Source organism: Aquila chrysaetos, chromosome 13 (genome assembly GCF_900496995.4).
Source record: "Aquila chrysaetos chrysaetos chromosome 13, bAquChr1.4, whole genome shotgun sequence".
Taxonomy (NCBI): domain Eukaryota; kingdom Metazoa; phylum Chordata; class Aves; order Accipitriformes; family Accipitridae; genus Aquila; species Aquila chrysaetos.
In genome coordinates, this window is record NC_044016.1 from 40,812,895 (window position 1) to 40,828,465 (window position 15,571).

Here is a 15,571-nt window from a genome sequence, read left to right on the forward strand (position 1 = left end):
GTGTTTGATCATATCAAAGCCAGAGAGATGGGACGGGGCGGGGGGGTTTGTCCCCGAGCACCACGCTCACCCCCCACCGCAGCATCCCTTGAAGATGCGGCTCTTCCTGGGGTTGCGAGCGGTGCTAAACATGCGGGATTTGGTTAAAAAAAGGAGAGGATGTCTCAAGGCCAAACTTTATTGCAAGGCAGAGGGGGTCCGTTTTCAAGCCCCGCATCCCCCCTCCCCGAGTCCCAGTGCTCTTTTGGGGGGAAAGGAGCGTTTTTTGGTAAAGCTGTGCAACGGGAAACTAGAACCAAGCTCTGGCAGGGCTGATCCAGCATCTCTCCGGGTGCAAATATCCACACGTCCTTGCAGGGCTGGATTTGCTCACGTACGCGCTCTTGCAGCTGGGGGGTTGCAGGATCCGGCTGGCTCCCGGGTGGCCCCGCGAGCACGGGGATGGCTGCCCAGCTCCGGCTGCTGGCCCGGGGTCCCATCGCACCGGCGGGGGGGGAAAAAACCAAGGCGGTGGCGGAGCATCTCTTCCACCTCCCCAAGCCACGTCTAATCTCCCAGGAAAGTCATTCGCTAAGAAATCCCGGCGGGCTCGGCCGGCCGGGGGGTCACCCGGGGTCCCCTCCTCGTGCTCAGCGCTGCAGCCTGTGGCTGACGAAGCAGACGACGGGTGCCAGCAGCAGAGCGGGACCGATGCCACCACGCCGGTCCCCAGAGGCTCGGCTTGGGGGTCCCCGCTTGGCACCCATGTCCGGCCAACTCGGGGCGTGAAAGCCGCCCGCCGGCGGGGGCTGCCGGGCCGCCGGGACACCGTGACCCAGGCGGGATGGCCGCGGGCGCCCCAAAAGCCCCATGCCGTACCCCGCAGCGGCGCCGGCCGCGATGGCCCCTGCCACCTTCGAGCCACGGCCGGGGGTGCCACCGCCGCGGGAGACGGCCCGAAAGCCCCCACGCAGCCCCCCGCCGCCGCCGCCGCCGCCGCCTCCTCGCCCGCCGGTTCTCCCGCCGGCACCGCGGCGGCTGCCAGCGAAATCGCTGAAGAGGGCGAGCAGCAGCATCGCCACCCAGCACCAGGCGTCGCGGGGCCTCATCCTGCCCAACCTGCGAAAGGGGCACAAGGAGGGACGGTGAGCGTGGGGACGCCAGCTCCGCGTGGTTTGCCTTAGGCTCGGTCCAACCTACGTTTAATATAGTTAATAACTGAATGCGTTTGATGTACTACTGGGATTGCACCTTCATTTTTCCACCCCGCTGCAAAGCACAGGAGCATCACGATGTGATTCCCCCCCTCCCCGTCCCCCACCCTGCAACCCCTCTGGCCGGCGGCTGAGCAAACAGCCTCATTGTACCGAAGCTGCTGAGCCATCGCAGCCCCAAAATCGTCCCAAAAATAGCAGGAGCCGTGTTGACAAAAGCCTTTTGAAAAAGCAGAGCCCCCCTGGCCGGCCGCCCCGGCCGCAGCATCCCTGCGTCAGCGTTTCCCTCCCGCGGCCCCCGCTAGAAGGTGCCAGGCCTGACCCGCCCCCCGCTTCAAAACCCAGTGTTTTGGAAAAAAAAAAAAAAAAGAAAAAAAAAAAAGGGCTTGATTAATTTAATTTGCCTCATTTCGCTACCCTGCTTCTCCAACTAATATGGTTTATTTTAAGAAAAGCCCAGAGAAGCGCATGTCTCCCTTCCAGCTGTTTGCAGTTGCGCTGCCACCACTGGAAACTCCACAAACCCGGGCAGCAATCCCCACATAAAGTAAAGACGTGGATTTTTTCCCCTCCCTATTTTTTCCCCTCTTGATTTCCCCTACAGTATCCAGGCTTATGGATCACAATCCGGGGAAAAGCCCGGTGCCAAAGCGGCCGGTCAGGGTGCGGTGCCTCCCTGGTCTGCTCTCCCCATCCCAACCTCCAGCTCAGGTGTGTGCCAAAACCCTACACTTTCCACCTTGCTCTCTCCCCAATTCCTTCTCTTTTTATCCCTCGACTCCGTGTCGAGGATGCCGCCCTTACCCGTGCACCCGGTGCCGCGCCGGCGATGGCTCTTCCCGTCTGTGCCCGCCGGGCTGGACTCACATCGGACTTTTCCCAGCGGATAAAGCTTCGATAAGCGGAGCCAACGTCACTCGTATCCCCCTCCTGCGCGGGGAGGGATAAATGGGCTTCAATGGGCCGGATAATGCAGCGTCGGTGGCTTCGGGGAGAAAGCAAAGCGTGGCTGGGGATAACCTCGGGGATGCAGAGAGCTCGGTCTCGAGGAGGTGAAAAAACCTGAATATATCAGGTTTAAAAACACAATGGGTTTAAAACAAGGCTAAGCAATGCAGAGGTTTTCTTCTAGAGGTGAGTTTTACCTTCTGGAAGGGAAATATCCAGAGGATGGAGCCCACCAAGCATGGCGCATGGGGATAAATAGTCTCCAAGGGCTTGATAAACCCTACAACAGCCCCCAAAAGTCCTCCAGCAATTTAGTTGTGAGTCTCCAAAACTGCAGGGCAGGAGCATTTCTCCTTGGGAAACTTCTCCGCCAGGATTCAGGCAGGTTTTTCTCTTCTCCCTCGTCACTCCCAGCCTACGCGGAGCCCATTTCAGTAGCATTTCTATCCACAAAGTGCTTTATTTTGAACAAACCAGGCTCTAACTCGGGGGTTTTCATTCTGTATTAAGTTGCTACATATTTTGTTTTCTTGTTAATCAGTGAAGCAATGCCACAGTAATCCTTCAAATACATAAAAAGCTTTTCTCGCTGTACAATACTTTCCCTAACACATGTTAAAGGTGGAAAAGGTACCATTAAAATTAAAAAAAATTACAAAGACACATTGCAAAAACGCAAGGGAGGGAGAAAGTCAGAGTTTTAGTTCATGTCGAGGTATAAAATTGATATTGCTGGTTTAGCCTGGGAGGAAAGAGGTTTTTGCACGTGCGATGATGGTAACAGAGCCAATTCAGGTCCCGGTTTCACCGGGATGATGTGCCAGCACCACTGCAAAACCAATATGCAAAATAAAACCCTCTTTATTTCTGCCTCCCCCTCCTCTTGCCCCCATGCCCCACCACTTTCCATACAGCATCCCTTGAGAGATGCTCAGCACCGTCAACTATTCCTGCAAGCACTATTTGGCATGTTACAGCTACCAGAGAGGTTTGACATCGTGGTTTGTTTTTTTGTTTTAAAAATCCTTAAAATTAGTGCAAATTAGAAATGGGGGAAGGAGGGAGTTATGCGACCAGATGCAGGTTAAGGGAACACGCTGGAAAAATGCAATTTACTCTTTTGCTGTAAATCCAACCATCGGTCCCCAGGTTTGCTTTTGGCAGCAAAAGTGTTAAAAAAAACCCAATTCTCAGCTGACCCTTCCGATTTACAAAAGCTTCCCATCACCTGCGAATTATTGCAATAGAAATGTGCTTTTTTGTTGTTTTTTTTAAAAAGAGGAATTATTTGTGCTCTCTTGCCACCGAGCAGTGGGTCCTCCGCTGGGAGCCACGTGCGGGCACCGCTGAAGCGAGCATCTTCAAACTGAGCCCAAAATTCTTCCTCTGCAACGCTTGCAGCCCTCGCCCTGCTCATGGATTTCCTTTTTTTTTTTAACCTGTTATTTCCAGGGATTTGAGATTTTGGCTGAAGCTGCCACTGGCCAGAGCCTTGCTGGGAAAAACCCCATTTGCCGAGGAGGAATCCCCCGAGGATGCTGCGCAGATGAAGGTGCGGGAGGATGGGTTGGCTCAGAGCCGCAGCGATCCGGGCGGATACTGGGAGTGCTCCGGGAAAGACGGAGGTTTGGGATTCAGTACAGTACGTCCTGCGGGCAAAAGGCTCTTCGTGTGATGCAACTCGGAGCCGGGGCGCTGGCAAAGCGTTTCACATTGCCGTCGGACCTTCAGAAATCTCCTCCAGCCTTTGCTCGATCATCAGCCGGAGGATGGAGTATCTGGAGAGGTGGAGGACAAGGAAAAGACGATTTTTGCAGCATCGAGCTGGGTTTTTAACCCAAATTACCACAAAAACCCTGGAATAATGCAAAACCCAATGGCTTATGCATGCCTTAGAGATGCAAGGCTGTGCAAATGAATTTTTTGGCACTGAAATAACCCCCTGACAATGTCCTTAACTCTCAGCATCTCCCCTCGATGCCACCGAGCCTGGCGTACTTGCGCATTAGCTTCTTCACTTCGCGATCCTCCTCTTCCTCCAGCTTCTGGATGAAGCTCCTGAGGACGGGCATCTCGAATTTGATGTACTGAGCAACCTGGGTGGGAAAGAAATGCCAAGCCGGGTGATGAAGAAGGTGATGCACCGACCCCGCGAGGCTGAAGGTGACCTTGCAGCATCCTCTCCCCAGATTTAACTGGGGAAATCAAGGACCGCTCCACCTCCCCCCCGATTTTTGCAACAAACCCTAAAAGAAAACACGTTTCCTCTGCATGCCAGGAACTTCAGCTTGTGCTAATTATTGAAAAAAAAAAAATCCACCTAAGGTTTATTTTATTTTACCCACTGGCTGCAAGACTTGGCTGCTTCATATGGAGAAACCTGTGCATCCCCAACGTATCACTGAGTGCTGTTTAAGCCCAACTGTACCACAGAAGCACCTCATTTGTGCTCTGATTTAAGAGCAAAGCAGTGCTGGGGCGGGAGGGAACCTGCAGATGGCATAAACGAGCCATTTCTCACCCGCAGCCCTTTCTCCGGCTGGAAAAAAATATCAATTCCACCAACAGCTGCACAGCAATTGCTCTTCTGCGATCAGATTTGGGATGGCAAAATAGGGCTGGGGCCCTTTGCTCTCACTTGCAGTTTGAAGCTGCTCTTTAAACACAGAACAAGGTTTTTCCCATAAAATGGGGAGTTTTCACAGGGAGACATGGGAGAAAAGCAAAGCAATTCCTGCATCCCCAGCATGAAGACATCCCCCTGCCAGGTTTTCCACCCCTGGCTGCATCCTGAGCCCATCCAAAAGCGACGAACATCCCGTGCCGGCAAACTCACGTCGTAGGTGACTTCTTCCACCTGGTCCTTCTCCATGAGGAAGACCTTGGAGACCTGCTCACAGGGGCCTTGCAGGATGCGGGCGATCAGGGGGTAATCGCTGGCTCGCAGCTTCTGCTTCTCTGCAACGCCAAAAGCACCGGCGTTGGGCCCGGCGGATAACGGGGCTTTGCCGCGGCCGACCCACCGGCTGTGCCGGGGAGGATTTTTTTTTTTTGCAGACTCACCTCCGCTGGTGTGGACGATGTACAGCGCAAACTCCTCTGCCGAGTTTTCAATCTGAACGGAGACACAAATCACTATTAAAGGTCCACGTTTCTACCCTCGGCTTTCCCAGCAATTAAAAAAAAAAAAAAAAAAAATCCCATTATTTCGCTCCACCGTTCCATTTTATATCCACGGGATATAAATTCCTCGTGCAGAGCAACCCAGGAGCTTGTGGGGAGGGATATCTAACATACCTTGAATTTATTGAGCAGCAGTTTGAGGACCTGGGGGGTCGTCATCGTGCTGTTTATCCGGACGTTGGTGACGGAGCCGTACGCCGGCGTGAACACGGACGTCTACGGGGCGCAAAGTCCAATTAAACCTCCCCCCGGCCTGGATTTCCCCACCGATCTGTCGGGAGAGGTTTTGGGGAGCCGGCGAGGTTCGAGGCTCACCTTATGGTTGTAGAAGTGCCCGTTGATGGAGAAGCGGTGACGGCGGATGCGCCGCTGCTCGCTGGGGGTGCGGGCGCTGCCCCGGCGTCGTACGCCCACGTCGCTCCGTGTCCGCATCAGCTGCGGCGTCTCCTCCGGCTGCGATTTGGTGGCTGGAAAAAAAAAAAACGGTGGGAGGACAGGGCTGAGGACCGGGGGCAAGCGAGAATCCCCCCGGGTCCTACCCCAGCATCTCCCTGCTGCAAATTGGCTGCTGGGAGTCATCCTCCCCCCCCCCCAGCTGCAGAAGTCCCCATCCCAGAAATACAGCCCTACAAACTTCCCAGGACAGATTTAACCCACCATTTTAAACCACGGCAGCTACTTCTCTCCTAGCTCCTGAAGGAGGCTATTAATTCAGAATTAACTGCATAAATCCAGGCTGCTACCTTGATAAAGCCTCTTCTCCCGGGGACTCGAGCATCTTTACTCGCTTTTTTATAATTTAACTTTTTTTTTTTGTCCTCCTTTCCTTTAATGAGAACAGGCAAACGAGGCCAGCGCTTCAGATCTCTGCGTGAAAACTGGCCTGGGTCCAGATTATTATAAACTAGCTCTTCATCCATTTTTAATGAACCTCTCGGGCTCGAGCCTGGATGTTTTAATTCAAAGCATGTCTGCAGCAAGAAAAATCTCTGGTGCGCGCCGTTCCAGATGCACGCCACGGGCCACGGTGACTAAGCACTCACGAGGAGCCGTGCACGCACGTTATGGACTGATTTTTATAGGCTTTTGGAGAAAAATATAATAAAAGACTCTTTCTTATGCGCTGGCAGAGGATTAATGTCATATGGCTGGCTGAAATCGCTGCTGGGTTATTTCTACGGTACAATGCGTTGTGGATATCGCCCAGGCAAGCTTTAATTAGGGGGGGAAAAAATAAAGTGTCATGCGGAGGGAGATCAAAAAGCAAAAGGGGAAAAGCTGAAGGATCAAGGATGGGGCAAAGGGTTTCATGGATCAATGAGCTTTACAAGTGCTGAGCTCTTCCCCAAGCTGGGAAATGGATGAGCACCCCAAAGCCAAAAGGATTAGCTGGTTCTTCTCTGCCTTTGGGTTGTGTTTCCATAAAAACACTCTCAAAAAAAAAAAAAAAAACCAAAACCAGGAATATCTGAAAAATCCAATCAAATGAGAAAACCACTTAAAGCAGGTTTTTCCAGTGGGAATCGCTCGTGGGACAGGTTGTGTCCCATTCATCTCTGCCTCATGCTCAAAACAAGGGGTTAACGAAGCGCGGGGCGGACAAGCTCTTCCCCCTCTATACAGAAGAAAAACCAGGGAAGGAAAAAAAAAAACTTTGCACAAATGTTGACTTCCCCATGGTAACGGCACTTCCCAACGGCATCTATTCTTCTTCCCTAAAAGCGGAGCTGCCGGGAAAGGGAAGCACCGACATCCTTTTCCCTGTGATCCCACGAGGCTCTTTGCTCCGTCCCCCGTATTTCTTTCCAAGTTCCTCTTACCACATCCCAGCGCAGCCCTTTTCCCAAGCAAAAACCTTTTAGGAAGGGTTTTGGGCCGTCGGGGCTAAGATTTTCATGCTGCAATTAAATAAATTAACTAGAGGCGCTTTGGAAATGGCTTAAAGGAACCTGGAGCAAGATGGAGACACCACTTTCTAGAGAAAAAAATGCCTGGTTTATATTTTTCTGAAAGCAAACTGGAGCATAAGGCAGCTGCTCCCAACCGCCCGGCCAAATCCAACCGGATCTGAGCCCGGCTCACCTGCGCAGCTCCCGGGAGCCTCCGCGTTTGGCGTGGCCTCCGCATCCGTAACCTGGATGTCTGGCAAGGTGCTGGGCTTCAGCACGGACCTGGCAATAAAAAAATAAAATAAAATAAAATAAAAATAAATAAATAAATAAATAAATAAAAGATGGGTGCCCTGTTAGCCAGCAGCTGCAGAGGGAACAAGAACCAGGATGATTTCCCCTCCGAGCCCCCATGCTGCTATTTCCAGGATGGGATGCAGCCCATTCTCCCTGTGGTTTTGGCAGACAACCAGCCCTGCAGGGTCACAGCACAGGCTAGTTGCAATATAAATCTTGAATCCCATCTTGTCCCGCTCCCAAAAAACCCCTTTGGAGGGTCTTATCCCAGCTGCCCTCTTCCCAGGAAGGGATGCTGAAGCCTGCAACCGCCTTTTTGCAAGCTCCAGCACACCAATGCACAAGCAAAGCTGAACCTGCCTCCTTTTTTCCCCCTTTGCAGACAGCTAAAAAAAACATGCAAAAACCAGGCAGACCCCCGCCTCGGCCAGGACAACCCACGGCTTTGCTGCTCCCGGGCACTTGAGGATCCAGGGGGCTGGGAACCGGCTGTCCCAGGGGAATTACTTGAGCCCAGAGCAACATCCAGCATTAAACTTGGATTAAAGTTAAAGCCCAGGCTTGTTTTAGAAGGAACTTCTTGCAGGCAAAGGGCTGTTTTCAAAAGGGGGAGACTTTGCAAAAGGTGAGGGGTGTCTTTGCAAAAGGGGGAGTTTTGCAAAAAGGGGGGGCTTTGCAAATAAGAGGGGGTCTTTGCAAAAAGGGGAGGGAGTTGCAAAAGGGGAGGGTCTTTGCAAAAGGAGTGGATTGAAAAGGGAGTCTTTGGAAAAAAGGGGGGTCTGCAAAAGAGGGGGAGTTTTACAAAAGGGGGAGTTTTGCAAAAAGGGGGTTGCAAAAGGGGGGGTCTTTGCAAAAAAAGGGGGGTCTGCAAAAGAGGGGGAGTTTTACAAAAGGGGGGTTGCAAAAGGGGTCTTTGCAAAAGGGGAAGGGGTTGCAAAAAGGGGTCAAGTTTTGCAAAAGAGGGGGTCTTTTCAAAAGGGGGGGTCTTTGCAAAGCGAAACCAAGCTACTTTATTCAGACTCAGCTTCCTCAGGGTGTTGCATGTTGGAAAAAAAAGGACCCAGAGAAGGGAGCTGGGGTTGTAACCCAGCAAACCGTAGCTGGGACGGGGGGGTGTGGGGTGTATTCTTGTTCCTTTGCTCACCCGTGGGCTCCCAGATTGCAGCCGGAGTGCCAGGAGGAGGAGGAGGGTGGCGGACGGATGCGCTGGTTGTCATCCTGCATCTGCAGGCGGATGGGTCGCCGCAAGCCCCAGGAGATGTTCAGCAGCCCCTCCACGATGAGCTCGCCTTCCTCCTGCGCGAGAGACGGGCACCTCGATATCCGAAATACAAACTGCGATGATAATACTAAGAGGCGGGTTTTGTTTGGACCTCCCAAGTCTGAATCAAACCCAGTTTCCTTGGTTTTTTTCTCTGCTGCCAGAGATAAGTTGGGTGCCTGCCCTGGGGGTTTCTTACCTCCCGGTGCCGCAGCTGCAAATTTTGCCCTTCGTAGTAGATGTTGTACGTCTTCAAGTGTAAGAGCAGCTCATTTCTGGAAAAAAATGGGAAAGATGCTGAGCAGAGATGCGGAGGAGCGAGGGGGGACATTGCAGGACGTACCTGGCGTGGTACCCCCTGAGCCGGCCGGGGGGAAATTTGGGGGATCTGGAAGAAAGCAGGAATTGCTTCCCAGGGTCAGGCTGGGTGATGAACCTGCTACACTGCTGGCGGACCCAAACCAGCTTCATTTGGGGCAAATTTGGGTCTTTTGCTGCCTCTAGACCTCCCTTGTTGAGGATATCTGCTGCAAGTTCAACCAGGGGTTTGCCCTTTGCAACCACAATCAGGGGGACAAGCTCCCTGCAACCGTGCCCACCATAAACCTTGCAAAAAGATGTAAGAAAACCCATCAGGCATTGGTGGAGTTGGTCACAAGGCTGAAAAACAAGGAAATTTTCGGAGCACCCAAGCCCTTGGGTCACGGTGGAGTCACAAGTTATCATAGGCGAGTTTATCAAGTTGGCTCGTCACTCCAGACCCTGAGTTTGAGCTCAAATAAAAAGTCTGAGCCCTGCTCCAGTTGCAAATGAAAAATAAAAAAATAAAAATTAAAAATACAAATAATAAAAATAAACAAACACAGGCTGTCTGAGCACAGCTATAATCACAGGGAAGCAATGCCTCTGGCGTTAATTCATAAAGGTGCCATTAATTCAGCTGGGCTCGCTGATGGAGTTTAAGGATGCTCGGCACCATCAGACTAGTATAAAGAAGCACAAATCACAGGGACTTGGGGTTATGAGAGAGAAAAAGGGGAGGGAAATATCACATATATGCTTTATCTCCTCCAAAATCTTCCTTGAATCTTAAGAATCATTTTACTTCTTTACCAAAGCATGAAAGACCAACCACTGACAGGGACCTTTTTCAGCAAAACCTGTATTTCATGAAAGTTTATAGAGCATTTGGCCACTCTCCTAAGAAAAAAATTTCAAAATCCCATCAACAACCCCTTTTTTTTTAAAGGAAATTGCCTTTTCTTGCCCCAGAATGGCTTCTTCTTTCCAAATCCAACCATATCCGAGTTAAAACCCAGGGTCGCTTCCCTCCTCCCAGCTCAATGGCAAAAACCCCCTGGAATATTGCAAGTAACTCCCCAACTACCAGCACCGACTGTATTTCTGCATTACAGCCCTGCCGAGCATCTTACTTGGAGATGTGTTTGTCTTTTCCGCAGGGGACCAGGTACTCGCAGCCGCCGTAATCCATCCTCCCACTCTTCTTTCATGAGAGCTGAATTGCAAAGAGGGAGGAGAGAAAAGCATCGGCGTGAACCGCCCTGTTATCGCATCCCTGATAATCACCCCTGCATAATGGGGTAAAAATAAACTTGCTTGGATTTGGAAGAGATCTTGGGAAAAGGCTCCAGCGGATGCAGCCGCAGGCAAAGTTTGAAGCGACTCCTCCCGGAAAACCGATGGGGAGGGAGGAGAAATCAGATAAGGGGAGAAGTGTTGTAAACTCACTGAAAATTTAATACTGGCAGAGATACGCTTACGCTAACATTTGCATTTCGAGCATCCACGGACTGCCCTGGCGATGCCAGACCTGGAGGTGGCAGGGTTATAAACAGGATTTGCTCCTTTTCTCCATTTAGTTTGCTAGGGGTTTGTTACGAAGCTCCGGACACCGGGGGTCTGGATCCAGCTTGGTGCTTTCCTGTGCTGTCCCAAAACCAGGCAGTGGGCACGAGGGCTGACTTTCGCAAGCAGCGAGAGATGCTGGGCTGGTTCCTTTATCCTTTTTTTAACGACGCCGGTTGAATTTTTGTGCAATCCCTCCAGTGCCAAAACATTTCCATCGTTCTCATGCAAACACTTGGATACTCCCCCAAAAATCCCACCTTGGGAATGGGCCCAGCTTAGAGCATGAGCGTGATTTTTGGGTGCTATGAAGCAGAATTCAAGTGAGATTTAGGGTGAAGTCCTCAGGGTTGCTTGTGGGTTTGGAGCACTTTGAAAATCAGACCTCGAAACGCAACATCGGGGCGGTTTTAGGCGACAAGAAAGCACTTCTCAGGTCACACTTTTCCTTGGGTGTTTGTGCAAATCCTTCTACAGATGGGCTTTCATTTTTCCAGGGTCTCTCCCCTCCCTTCCCTTGTCCAGAAAGAGAAACCAAGGCAAGAAAAGAGCATTTAATCTGCAAACCCCTGTTTTCTTCCACTTCCTGCATCGCCATGTGCTTCCTCCCAATCCCCTGGGAAACAAACCCATTTTCCTGCCAAAAAACCCCCAAACCCCAGAAACAACATCCAGGCGGATAAATGACTCAACCAAGGCCATGTGGTAAAACCTGTGTCGGAGGAAGGACCTGCCCCTTTAAACCTTAGCACGGCAGCAATCCCCACTTCTTACCCTGTACATCGGGACATATTCTAGCAAATAATTTCTATACAACAGCAAAAACATTCTGTGTCATGCTTCAAACCACAGAAAAGGTTGCAAAAGCAAAGCTGGTGTTTAAGCAGGCAGAAACAGGCAGGGGAAGGGCAGGAAGCCGGCCCGGCCCCCGGGGCTCCAGCTCTGCCTGGAGAAAGCAGAAGAGAAACCCGTCACCGAAAAATCGCACGTCGGGGCGGAAAAGCTGACAAAGCTTCGGGTTTCCTGACGAGCCAAGGAGCCGTGTGAGCATCCTGGCAAAGCCCGACATCAACCCTCCTCCTGCAGCCGACAGCCGCCTCTCCTGCATCCATCTATCCTCCCACTGGGAATAAACCAAATAATAATCTTATTTATCCCTCAAAAATGATACCAGGTGGGGATTTTCCAGCCAGCTTTGTGGCTTTGGAATAAATGTCGGCACAGCTGCTGCATGGCACCTGCCCCGGTGGGGACCTGAATTTGGGGGTTACCAGCTGTGAGATACAGGAACAGTAGAAATAAGCATCTCGCTCGTGGGTGTCCCCTGAAAGCAGGTGAAAAAGCTCTGGGGAAGTCACCGTTAAGGCATTGCTGCACAGCAGGGGGATGAAACGACACAGCTGCTTGACCCATGCAAAAAAGTTGCCAAAAATACCAACGTAGCCGAACCACCCCCCATCCTCCCGCGGCGCAAACCGGGGTGCAGCCTTTGGTATCGCAGGGAGATTCACCCTGTGGCATCGTGGCGATACGAAGGGGTGAAGCCAAGGGCCCAGTTCCCTCGAAGGGAACATGGGGGGTGAACTCCAGCCAAAAAAAAAGACTCATCTAGGGATGGAAGGGGAGCCCTGAAAGGCAGGTTCATCCCCCTGCACTGAGGAGCCCGGTTTCCTGTTTACCGCCCCGGCGCTGCCACCTTCACCTCTGTCATCACATCCCCTTTTAAGCGTGCGAGGAAAGGGGCAAATTCTTCCTTTTTTGGATCTCGAGAGTGCCAGGCTGTGGGTGGAAGGGAGTGGTGGCCGCCCAGAGATCCCCAAACGGAGACCAGCTCCCCCCGCTCCGATTTTCTGCCACAGCTTTAGCAAACAGCTGGAAATGACCAAAACAAAAAGGCTGGCAACGTGCAAATTGCCCAATCGGTTGCTCAACCTCGGCAGCTCGGTGCCGTCCTCATGTCCTGGCACCCCCTGTGCCTCAGTTTCCCTACTCTGAGCCAATGTATTTCCTTCACACCCGGTGCAGGCTGAGGTTTCACTGCTGTCTTGCAAAGCGCTTTTAAAAAAATATCAGATCAAATCAATTCCCCCTGCACACGTGGCAGGAGGATTTCAGCCCTCTCTGCCTTCCAACATGAGCTGTTGGCTGCTCCTGCAGTCGCTTACAGGCCTGACAGACCCCAGACTTATTCCCTTCCTTAAAAAAAACCTTCTTAAGACCCTTCCTTGCATGCCTACAGCCCCATCTGCCCCGTGGTGCAGAGGGAGCCTTGCCATGCTCGCAGCCTCTCGCATGGAGCAGGGACGAGTGCTCGCTTTTGCCGAGCTCCCGGGGAGATCCACAGATCAAATACAACAACAAAAAATACAAAAAAAACAGAGAAAAACCCCAAAGGTCATGTTTTCAGCAGGAGAAGGGTGGTCTTCCCTGCTCCTGCAAAGAAAGGAGCATTTTGGGGGGGTTTTTTGCTTTCTCAGTCCCCTCCCACAGCATATGGATGCTTCAGCGGCAGCCCTGCCACCGCTTCGGCATCATCCCCGCTCAGGTGGGAGACACAATTTGGGCGCAGCTGAGGCTTCCCCCCTGGCCGAGCAAGGGATTGTGGGAATATCCCGCTCCCTGGGGAGGCCGCGATGCTCCCTCCTGCACAAACCCTGCCGCTTCCCTGCAGCCCAGGGCGGCTTTCAACCAGCCCAGCGGCGCATCGATCCCAATGCAATTAGTAGCAAAGCATCATCTGGAGGCGACAATTCCTCCTTCGTAGGCAGCAGGAGCCTCTCAAAGCTGCTTTGCTCAGCGGTGGGATACGACCGAGTGCTCTCACCCCGTCCTGGCAGATCCTTGACTTGACCGACGGTGCTCAATGGACGGCTCCCACGAGCCGGTGCAGCGGTGGCTCCGGCCCAGGCGCTATTTTGGAGCCGGGATTTCTTCCGAGTGTCCGTCTGGCGTCCCTAAGCGCGAAGGTGCGGCAGCTCCATTGTTTTCCAGTGCCGCTATTGTTCGCCAGTCCAATTCCTCAGCCCTGTCCTGCAAAGGGAAAAGGAGGGGAATGGTGAGCAATGGCAGAGCCACCGGCGGGCGATGCCATCAAGGTGCTGGCTCGCTTGGGGACAAGCGAGGGGAGCCATTGGCCGCACTCAGCAGGTCAGACCCCCCCTCGAGCAGAGCCGGTGGCCGTCAATGCCTTGTTGGGGGCTCTGGGAAAGGAGCTGGTGGGTCTCCACCCCAGGTGCGATGGGGGTCGCGGCGAAGGTGTCGCGACGGGGCTGGGGACCTGCGGGTGCTCGCGGGTCCCCTGGCCTGCGAGAGCAGCCGGCCCCAAAAGAGAGGGTGATGCCGAGGATGCTCGTTGGGTGCAGAGGGGTCACCCCCAGGGTGTGGGGGCCGGATCTCCCCCCCCCTCCCCTGCTCGCTGCGGCCGGGGCTCCGGGGTAGCTCCGGTTCAGCCCCGGGGCTGCTTCTCCGCCGCGCCCGGGGATGGATGGGGAGGGGGCTGGAGACCGGGATGCGGCTGAGGATGAGGATGGGGATGAGGATGGGGACAGCCCGTCCCGCCAGCACTCACCCGGTCCCGCTCCGCGCCGCTCCGCGCCGCAGCCGGCGCCCCCCGTAGGGCCGCCCCTCGGTGGGGCGTGGCGTGGGCGCGGCTTGGGCGTGGCTTGGGCGTGGCTGAGGCTACGCGCCGGGGTACCGGGGTTGGGATCCTGGGGGACACCCCTCTCCGGCACCCCGGATCACCCCGGCACCAGGATGCCAAGGGACAGCCCTTAGCGCCAGGACTGGGGATGCCGAAGGATGCCCTTCCTCAGGCACCCAGTTTGTGTGCGTGTCCCCCCTCCCCGGGACTGGGATCCCAAAGGATGCTCCATCTCAAAGTCCCGGTTCAGGCTCTGGGACTGGGTTCCCAAAGGACACCCTGTTTCTGGCACCCCGGTTGCACCCCGGGACCAGGATCCCAAAGGATGCCCCAACCCACGCACTCGGGTTGGAAATGCTCTTAGGATCGGCTCCAGCTCCGTGAGGGACTCCCGGAGGGAGCTTTGCAGGCTGCATCACTCAGGCTAAAGTGGCTATTTCTGCCTAAAAATGCCCCAAACCCTGTGCTATTCAGTGCCAGAGCCATACAGGCATCGCATGTCACCGTTCTGCCTTCAGGACGGTGCAACGGGTCCGTGCACTGGCAGCAAGCGGTTCCCAACCATAGCTGTGGTATCCCATCTGGATCCAAAACCGCCCCCGAGAAGGGCATTGAAGAGGAAACAAATTTAAAAAAAAACCAAAAAAACAAAAAAACCCCAAAACTGCCTGGAAGCAGATGTTGCAGTTTAGGGTCACGGTTACCTCCGAAACAGCACTCAGCCTCCAGCCTCCGCTCCCGGGCTGTGGGTCCCATCCTGCCCATCCACCCCACGCCGCTGCAGGAGAGTTTGGGGGAGCATGGAGGTATTAAGTATTCCAGAAGAGCAGTGGCATGCAGCCGCGTCCCTCCGCCTTTGTCTGCTCCTGACCTTTCCCAGTGCTTTGTGGCTTCTCCAGGCTTTTTTTCTTTTTAAGGAATTTGCCTAGAAACAGCCCACACGAAGGGGAAAAAAAAAACCCAAACCCAAACCAAAAACAAAGAAATAATCTGAACAGCTTGTTTAGCAAAACAAGCAAGTCTTTACAACCACGGATTGTAATCAGCCCTTTTTTTTGTTCCTATTTTTTTTTTGATTTGTATGTAAAACATGAGAAGTTCAGGAGGAGCCATCTGGCTTGGTGAAACACTGACTCGGCGAAAGCGAGCCGGGATGGGGGGTAGTATTTATATTCCAGCAGCATCTTCGAGGGCTGGCGGAGATGAGAGGCCCTTTGTCATGGGAAGAGCCCGGCCGTGCCGCACAATGGAGCAGAGACGGCCCTGGCTGCCCGTGCTGTGCAAACCCCAGCCC

At 53.4% G+C, this 15,571-nt stretch overlaps 1 protein-coding gene across 5 annotated transcripts; it reads right to left on the reverse strand.

The window, feature by feature from the left end:
* Nucleotides 1–2,626: 2,626 nt before the first annotated feature.
* Nucleotides 2,627–15,168, reverse strand: RASSF2 (Ras association domain family member 2). Of its 5 annotated transcripts, none has more exons than XM_030035730.2 (12): nucleotides 14,982–15,168; nucleotides 13,462–13,667; nucleotides 10,205–10,287; nucleotides 8,971–9,046; nucleotides 8,655–8,806; nucleotides 7,407–7,495; nucleotides 5,640–5,791; nucleotides 5,439–5,540; nucleotides 5,205–5,256; nucleotides 4,978–5,099; nucleotides 4,140–4,237; nucleotides 2,627–3,919 (listed from the first exon to the last, which is right to left on the reverse strand). In XM_030035730.2, exons 3-12 carry the CDS (start codon nucleotides 10,261–10,263, stop codon nucleotides 3,850–3,852), a joined length of 972 nt encoding a protein of 323 aa, XP_029891590.1. In that variant the 5' UTR covers nucleotides 10,264–10,287; nucleotides 13,462–13,667; nucleotides 14,982–15,168; the 3' UTR covers nucleotides 2,627–3,849. The 5 variants fall into 5 exon arrangements, with proteins under 5 accessions (XP_029891590.1, XP_029891589.1, XP_029891591.1 ...); XM_030035729.2 differs by lacking the exon at nucleotides 14,982–15,168 and adding an exon at nucleotides 14,206–14,294; XM_030035731.2 differs by lacking the exon at nucleotides 14,982–15,168 and adding an exon at nucleotides 14,206–14,294 and having other exon boundaries at nucleotides 10,205–10,292.
* Nucleotides 15,169–15,571: the final 403 nt, after the last annotated feature.

What these genes read in the sequence shown, in the direction of transcription:
- RASSF2 (XM_030035730.2), bottom strand. Translation starts at nt 10,263, where the DNA reads ATGGATTACGGCGGCTGCGAGTACCTGGTCCCCTGCGGAAAAGACAAA. An exon ending in GGCACTTCTACAACCATAAG is followed by an intron (nt 5,541 to 5,639) that starts GTGAGCCTCGAA and finishes TGCGCCCCGTAG; the next exon opens with ACGTCCGTGTTCACGCCGGC. An exon ending in TGGAAGAAGTCACCTACGAC is followed by an intron (nt 4,238 to 4,977) that starts GTGAGTTTGCCG and finishes TTTCCCACCCAG; the next exon opens with GTTGCTCAGTACATCAAATT.